This window comes from Asparagus officinalis, chromosome 8 (genome assembly GCF_001876935.1).
Source record: "Asparagus officinalis chromosome 8, Aspof.V1, whole genome shotgun sequence".
NCBI classification, from domain to species: domain Eukaryota; kingdom Viridiplantae; phylum Streptophyta; class Magnoliopsida; order Asparagales; family Asparagaceae; genus Asparagus; species Asparagus officinalis.
Genome location: NC_033801.1, coordinates 6,611,979 through 6,621,253, shown reverse-complemented (window position 1 = coordinate 6,621,253; position 9,275 = coordinate 6,611,979). Strand labels below are relative to the sequence as shown.

General features: G+C 36.7%; 1 protein-coding gene across 2 annotated transcripts; it reads left to right on the top strand.

Moving 5' to 3' along the window:
- LOC109822846 (F-box protein At3g07870-like) lies at window positions 28-2,597 on the top strand. Of its 2 annotated transcripts, none has more exons than XM_020389108.1 (2): window positions 28-120; window positions 1,168-2,597. In XM_020389108.1, exon 2 carries the CDS (start codon window positions 1,253-1,255, stop codon window positions 2,345-2,347), a length of 1,095 nt encoding a protein of 364 aa, XP_020244697.1. In that variant the 5' UTR covers window positions 28-120; window positions 1,168-1,252; the 3' UTR covers window positions 2,348-2,597. The 2 variants fall into 2 exon arrangements, with proteins under 2 accessions (XP_020244697.1, XP_020244696.1); XM_020389107.1 differs by lacking the exon at window positions 28-120 and adding an exon at window positions 847-1,044.

Here is a 9,275-nt window from a genome sequence, read left to right as displayed (position 1 = left end):
ATCGCAGGTAGAAGTATATGAAAGAGGGATCCTCTCTATCAGGCTATAACTTCCTCTCTAATCCCTCCGTCATCAGAGCACGCATCTTGCCCTCTCAAAATCTTTTGCCCATGCCATAAGGTAAAAATTAACAACTTAAATTCTCTTGCGATTGCTTTATAATTTTATATATTACACAGTTGGTTATATGTAATTGAATAATTTTTTTTTGACAGAAAAACAAGGGACATACCCTGTATGCAATTGAATAATTGATTAGTTGCTTCGGTTTCGGTTTATGAACTTTGTTCAGTTTTTATTTTTTTTATTTGTTCTATTTTTTATTATTTTATAAAGGCTAGGGGGGCACCACGAAGGAACCCATGTAGAGAGCGTCTTACTATGCAGAGCGTCTTACAAAAATTCATATAGAAAGAAGAATAACGCTACATACATATAGCACTGTTAATTTTACTACGTTCAGACCAGTGCAAACTGTGAGAATTTATCCCTGTATTTCCGGTAATCCTAGCTGAACTCGGATTGGGGATTGAATTTAATTGGAAAGAAACAGTCTCTATTAATTAGAATCGAAAGCCAATTGCAGAAGAATTAAGGTTTGGTAATCGAAGTCAAAGAAGGAGCCCTACATGAATTCAACACAGGAGAAAAGCTCCTTAAATACCCCTTGAGAGCTTAGAAAGGCCCCTTGAAGGCTTAGAAAGCCAAGGAGGATTTTATGTTATAGTCTTATAGAGGAGAGGTATGAGAAACTAACGAGAGAAATCACAGCAAAGCTTGACGGATAGTGTCTTACGGGTTCTTCTAGAACACAGCAAAGCTTGTATCTTGTAAATCTCAAGTAAAGGAAAGCTCAGATTCCTCTCCGTGGACGTAAGCGATTGTCGATTTACGTAAATCACGGGTCTTTGTGCTATTGTTCTAGTTTCTATGATAAATTGCTCTTCTCCTTGGTTCGAACACAAGTTTCTCGGTGTTTCCATATTGTCAGGCGATCGATTTCCCTAGGAAGACGGAGGACGTATACTTTTATATTCTCTCCATGTATGATTTTCTATAAAGAAGTTCTTTTCTATGATGATGAGATGTTCAATGTTTTTATCTGCTTTCTCCTGTTTTCTTTCACGAGGATAACATACTAACGGCATCCTTTACCAATATGTCTAGGATTCGTAGTACTCCAACCAACAACTTAGGAGAAAACGAAGAAGTATGCGTTGGAAGCACCACAACACGTAAAGCGAAAGAAAAGATGGCAACTCACATCCCCGTCGAGATTATAATTCAGATACTTGAAAAACTACCTTCAAGATCTCTCTTAAGATTCAAGTCTGTCTGCAAGTTGTGGCGTTCTATCATACAGGGCCAAGACTTTATCATCCGCCACCTGCACAACAACAATGCTAGAGCTTCACATGATCTCAGTTTTGTTACTCTGTTTCGATACAGTACTAAACGTCGATTCATCGACTTGAGGTATTTCATCAAAGAGTGGGGCAAATTTGAAATAAGAGGTGCCAAAAATTCTTATTACTATGACGTCTCAAATTCATGTAATGGCCTGATATGTGTTTTCGGGAGCAAGTTTACTTACGTGGTGAATCCCAGCATTGGAGATTTCGTGGAACTTCCGACATTTCTCGCTTATGCTTTGCCGGTTCAACATAACGTGGCATTAGTCCATGACGCGGAAACATATGAATACAAGGTTATTCGAACATTTACAAATGAAGAAAACAGCTCGGGATGTTTCATATTTACTCTTGGATCAAGTACTTCATGGCGATTTATTGGATGTGCTCCTTTTCGATTATACGAATGTGGTATTCCTGCAGTTGTCAATAATAACATATACTGGTCTATCAGTCCTATGGCTTGTCATGACGGACCAGAAATTGGTGTTTCATTAAATATTAAGAATGAGACTTTTGATATAGTTATGCATCCAGATTACACACCAGGAGTACTTTCACGGATCTACGAGGTGGGAGGTGATCTGTGCATATTAGACTCACCCAATAACTTGTACTTGCCCGATACCTTGGACTGGAATCTGAAAACCATGTGGACTCTGAAGGATTATAGAAACAAGGAGTGGATAAAGCATGACATGAATTTGAACAATATGCAAAATTTGACGCGAAGTATAGCCACCCAATTTGTGCTTGTGGGGATTCGAAATGGGAAGATTTTGACATCCCATGTAACTGGCAGGTTTGATTTCTATGATCCTGAAACGGGACATTTTGAGATGGCATTGGAGGAACCTCATCAACTTCATGCATATGCTCTTCATTACGTTGAAAGCTTAATCTCACCCACTGCACTTCAAAACAGCACCAAATAGAGATCTTGGTGGTGATTGAATTGAACTTTTTCCAAGGCTTGGATATAATTCTATCCTGTTGGAGTAAACAACTGCTCAGTTTTTAGAGACAAGATAAGGCTTCAGGCTCATAGAGATATGCTAGTAATTTCGATTGTGCATGCTACTGTGTGTTTTTATTTTTATTTTTTATTTTATTTATTTATTTTTTTACTTTTTTTGTGGATTCGTGAGGTTGCAATAATTCAATTAAATAGCTGTTTCCATGTTATTTTCATCTTATTAATTCTAATTTTGTTACGCTCTAGGAGCAGTTATTACATAAGCACGACTTATTAACAGGAGTGACTATCGACACCCTGTAAAATTTTAAAAAAAGTATAACGTTTGTATTTCGTTTAGGCCGACGGTTGATGAACCAATTAGTTCTTGCATGTCTGTAATGTGGGGCTTCGGGATTATGGATCTGAATTCATCAAGAACGAAGAACAGTGGGGGAATTGGGGAAACAGTAACAAAGTGATACTCTGCAGATTGTAGTTGAATTCACCTATTGCATAGTCTACCATTTGAAACATTGAATTACTCGTGCAAGGCGTGTCACGTATCAGATACTTCAAGAATCTTTGAATACTTGTGGGATACTTAAATTACATATCTTCAGTTGCAATAGCTAGTTTGGGGTATGATGTATCGGATACTTTTGCAAGTTATGGCCCTCTGCTATCTTGGTTGCCTTATGTGATATAACTTCCTATTTCTGATGTTGAAAACATGACAAGATGTGGATTTTTGCATTTTCTTGGTCCAAGTTTACATTGGAAGTTCCATTGTGGTCCCTTTGCTTATTTGGCTTGGGAGCACGTATGCCTACAGGTTCTTCAACTGGCAAATTTGTGACACACATACCAGTTACAAACACAAATGCACAATGTTGCAAAAATGCTACAGTGTTAATTCTGGGTTTCTCTCCCTAATAACAATCTGCTCATCTCTGAATATAAGAATAAGAAACAGAAAACACACTTAGATAGAAGGCCAAACTGCTTTGCAATCAGTTGAATGCTTTTTTTTAATTCTTATTTTAACACATCACAATTTTACAACTTCCAAAAACGTACTAGCAAGAGAAGCCAATCTAACGGAAGGAAATATATGCAAAATTTCTCTTTCATTTTCATCACATTGTTCACCTTTTCAAGGTGCGATATCTCATGTTTACCTGCCAGTTTCTCTCTCCTGCCAACTAAAAATAAATTAAAAGTATTGCAAATTTCCCCTTCGCTTCACGCATTACACCTTTTTAACCAAATTAAGAAATTTCTCACGTCATTTATCTGCCCCTTTCAGCTGCAGCCTTCTCCCTATCCTTCATTGATTCGACACAAATTTTTCAATACCTGCTTGACCATAGCTTTACGTTTGGAGGAAATGAACCTAATTAGCTAGCCATAATGCCTATTCTCCTATATTCACAATGAGAACACAACATTCAAGTTAAAGGTGGAGCTCCTGTGACACACAAGCCAAAGGCCGAGGAGCTGCAACACCAATTAGAGCACTGTAAGGAACAACTGTTTTCTCGCAAAATCCACGATCAGCATGAAATGGCTGGCACAAGACATTATTACACCTCGCTTATCTGTTACTCTCTAATACCTTCTGTAAACTCCAAGCCCTGATGACCAATATATCTGCCATAAGCTACTGTCTCCTGAGACGACGAAGAAGGATAGTCTGTATTTGTCAATCTCGAGAAATTAAAGTTGACCTATATCTTGCATCATAACTACCATAATCACCAATAATTTGTGATGGAGGAGGATAAGTCGAGTTTGTCAATTGCGAGAAAGCTGACCTTCGATCTTCTTGTATCGAGACATGCATAACTACTTGGTGCCAGTTCAACATGCCCTACTACGGCCTGAAAAAGAAAGTGTAGAAGAGTATTGCTATCAAGAGCTTTTTGCAATTGAGATCATAATATAATACGCCTTAATAATCTGCCAATGCATTAAGACTGTGTTTGGGAGGATTTATTTTTAGAAGCTTGTATGCTATGCTAACTTTTGATTGTTCTTGGCATTTCATAATAAAAATTTGGGAAAATTGCTTGCAGGAACAAAAAATAGTTGGGCCAAGCATCCTCACCCCCAGCCCAAAAATCATAACCCACAAGCCCTAAAATTAAAAAACATATGCAACCAACCCCCAAACCCACTGCCCAAGAAAACCACTTCCCAAATTATCCTTCTTCCCAATTAAAACCCATACCCTTTCCTCCTCATCTGGTCCAACGATCTCGATCATCTAGCAATCTCGATCCCGACGACGAGTTGATTGCTGACGATGACGATGATGATGATGGTAGTGGTGGTTATGCCGAGAGCAATCCGTCGGAGTTGATCGACCACTTTGTTGCCTCTGTAATCCTTACTTTTAGGGGTTTTTCAAATTTAAATCTCTTTGTTTATTTTTTTAGATGCAAGTTTTGATTTAGGTCATAGAAATTGATGAAGGATTCAATTTTGCAGGTCATCACGAAAGACACCCTTTTGTTGGAGCAGGTTAGTTAAATTTCTTTATCAAAATTTGGAATTTTGCTGGTTCTTGTTGTTAATGATTTAGGATTTTTGTAGAAAGAGGATTTGGGGAAGGTGATGGATTTGTTTGCTTTGAGCGAGCAGCATGCAAGGACATTGTTGATTTATTACAGGTGGGGTGTGGAGAGGATTTTAGAGAATTTTGAGAAGAAAGGGAGGGATATGATGTTTTTAGATTCTGGAATTATGATTTCTTGCGTCCGACGGCCCTCGGGTCAGTTCCATGACATGCTCTCCAACCACCGCCTCTCCCGAACCCCTCAGTTCATCACTCTCGGCATCCAGCGGCCCTCGGGTCAATTCCATAGCGTGCTCAATCTCGGCCTCGTCGTGGTCCCGCACGTGCCGGGGAGGATACGGTTCTACGAAAAAAATGTGATGGTAATAAGAAGAAGAAGAAAGATGATGATAATAATAAGAAGAAAGAAAGATGAACTCTTTGAGTTGATTTCTTGAGATGATGATAATAAGAACATGTAGATTTCTGTGTTTGTACACAATGCAAAAACCTGTAGATTTCTTGAGTTGATTTCCGTGTTTGTAAACAATGCAAGAATCTGTAGATTTCTTGAGATGATTTACTTACAGCTTTAGCATGCAAAGAAAAGCCTTTTATGCTTGTTTATTTATGTTGACTTGTAGAATCTTTTAGTGGATGTGATTATCAATGAAAATTTGAGATAATCACCTTTTACATTTGTGCCCTATATGTGATATTTGGTATTCTGTGTGACTTATACTGTTGTTATGTGATATTTTGGGTGATATATTCTGTTGTTATGTAACGTTTTGGTATTCTGTGTGACTTATATTGCTATTATGTGATTTTTTAGTATTCTGTGTGACATGTGCTGCTGTTATGTGACATTTTGGTATTCTGTGTGATTTCTTTATTTATGCTTGTTTATTTATGCATGTTTATTTATGTTGACTTGTAGAATCTTTTAGTGGATGTGATTATCAATGAAAATTTGAGATAATCACATTTTACATTTGTGCCCTATATGTGATATTTGGTATTCTGTGTGACTTATACTGCTGTTATGTGATATTTTGGGTGATATATTCTGTTGTTATGTAACGTTTTGGTATTCTGTGTGACTTACATTGCTATTATGTGATTTTTTAGTATTCTGTGTGACATATACTGCTGTTATGTGACATAACAACAGTATATGTCATACAGAATACTAAAAAATCACATAATAGCAATATAAGTCACACAGAATACCAAAACGTTACATAACAACAGAATATATCACCCAAAATATCACATAACAGCAGTATAAGTCACACAGAATACCAAATATCACATATAGGGCACAAATGTAAAAGGTAATTATCTCAAATTTTCATTGATAATCACATCCACTAAAAGATTCTACAAGTCAACATAAATAAACAAGCATAAAAGGCTTTTCTTTGCATGCTAAAGCTGTAAGTAAATCATCTTGTTTATTTATGTTGACTTGTAGAATCTTTTAGTGGATGTGATTATCAATGAAAATTTGAGATAATCACCTTTTACATTTGTGCCCTATATGTGATATTTGGCATTCTGTGTGACTTATACTACTGTTATGTGATATTTTGGGTGATATATTCTGTTGTTATGTAACGTTTTGGTATTCTGTGTGACTTATATTGCTATTATGTGATTTTTTAGTATTCTGTGTGACATATGCTACTGTTATGTGACATTTTTCTATTATGTGATTTCTTTGCATGCTAAAGCTGTAAGTAAATCATCTCAAGAAATCTACAGATTCTTGCATTGTTTACAAACACGCAAATCAACTCAAGAAATCTACAGGTTTTTGCATTGTGTACAAACACAGAAATCTACATGTTCTTATTATTTTTGCATTGTGTACAAACACAGAAATCTACATGTTCTTATTATCATCATCTCAAGAAATCAACTCAAAGGGTTCATCTTTCTTTCTTCTTCTTATTATCATCATCTTTCTTCTTCTTCTTATTACCATCACATTTTTTTTCGTAGAACTGTATCCTCCCCGGCACGTGCGGGACCACGACGAGGCCGAGATTGAGCATGCCATGGAACTGACCCGAGGGCCGTTGGATGCCGAGAGTGATGAACTGAGGGGTTCGAGAGAGGCGTTGGTTGGAGAGCATGTCATGGAACTAACCCGAGGGCCGTCGGACGCCAAGAAATCATAATTCCAGAATCTAAAAACATCATATCCCTCCCTTTCTTCTCAAAATTCTCTAAAATCCTCTCCACACCCCACCTGTAATAAATCAACAATGTCCTTGCATGCTGCTCGCTCAAAGCAAACAAATCCATCACCTTCCCCAAATCCTCTTTCTACAAAAATCCTAAATCATTAACAACAAGAACCAGCAAAATTCCAAATTTTGATAAAGAAATTTAACTAATCTGCTCCAACAAAAGGGTGTCTTTCGTGATGACCTGCAAAATTGAATCCTTCATCAATTTCTATGAGCTAAATTAAAACTTGCATCTAAAAAAATAAAAAAAGAGATTTAAATTTGAAAAAACCCCTAAAAGTAAGGATTACAGAGGCAACAAAGTGGTCGATCAACTCCGACGGATTGCTCTCGGCGTAACCACCACCACCATCATCATCATCGCCATTGTCAGCAATCAACTTGTCGTCGGGATCGAGATTGTTGGATGATCGAGATCGTTGGACCAGATGAGGAGGAAAGGGAATGGGTTTTAATTGGGAAGAAGGGTAAATTGGGAAGTGGTTTTCTTGGGCAGTGGGTTTGGGGGTTGGTTGCACATGTTTTTTAATTTTAGGACTTGTGGGTTATGGTTTTTGGGCTGGGGGTGAGAATGCTTGGCCCAACTATTTTTGGTTCCTACAAGCAATTTTCCCTAAAAAATTTATAAAAATTGTATGGAAGAATAATCATTAATTTGCTTGGTCAAACCTAGTTTGTCTTCTAACCTAGTTTATCAGTTGAGGAATCCCTATTTTTTAAGATGGGACCAGACAATAGCTTAAAAGCTACTCTGACAAATAATAATAATAAGCCCCTCCAAACATCCTCCAATGACCACTGAGGCAAATACGCGGACATCAAAATAAAACATTTTCACAAAAACCACTGAGGCAAATACGCGGACATCAAAATAAAACATTTCCACAAAAACCACTGAGGCAAATACGCGGACATCAATAATAATAGCCAAAGATGTTAAACAGTCACATTATGTGCCTTTTCTTCATATGAATCGTAACCTCACAAAATAAGGAAATTCAGAGTATGGAATTTCACACACCAAAAAAAAAGCACTAAAACAGAATAAAACATAACAGTAGTTTAATCATCAAGGTAAGGTTAAAATTTTCTCCCTGTAAAGTGTTTGCTAACTCCAAGATAGTCTTCCGTGCAAATTTACATATTTTCTGTCTAGAACAACAGGTCATGAAGTAGAGAAAGAAACCACCCAAGGCCCTGTGGGTTACATGATGCATCTAATTATTACAAATTCATATAACATTAATGACTGTTTATTGTTTGACTACGTACATATCCTTGCACATTCACTGTATTAGAACGGAAATAACTGCTCATAACACAATAAGATGTGCAAGCATGTTCCCAAATCCAGCACGCGTCAGTATGCACTGATAGGATTCCACCACCGGATGCCACATATGTGACATATGGGCTGCATACACACAAGGCTCATTTACAAAAAAAAAAGAACATAATATATTTGGAGAAATAGAAAAACATTTTTTTTTCATATTACTTATGATTAATGAAATATTAAAGAATGTTATCATCAGAAAGAAATATAAAAAATGTCAAAAACTAAATCATAAACAAAAGAACTTAAATTACATCTAACCTAGTAGCAAAGCATAGGCAATAAATGGAGAGGATGTCTAGCTAATAAGTTGAGAAACCTTAGTATATCTTGCAGGTATCCATGAAACATTAAAAAACCCAATTTTCAATCAAGCAACATCGAAAATAATAACAGCAAAGAAGAAAATAGTAAGAGAAAAAATGAAACAGGAAAGAACAAATGGCATCAAATGGGAGCTTTTCGCGAGGTAAGTTATTACGATTAGGTTTCAGGTTTCACGTATCCAATGTCTTAAGTGCATCTACATGATAAATATACACCACAAATTATGTCCTCATATATATGGTTCAAACTGTGCATATGTTCCTTGGCCACAAAATGCTGAGCTTTAGAACATAAATTTGATGTATGTTAATGTTGTCTCATACATCATTACTGATTGAGCAATAAGTAGTATATAACCACTATGGGTGCATGATCAATGCTAAACTATTACAGCATAAATGGAGAAAACAAAAGGGTGTAGCAGCCA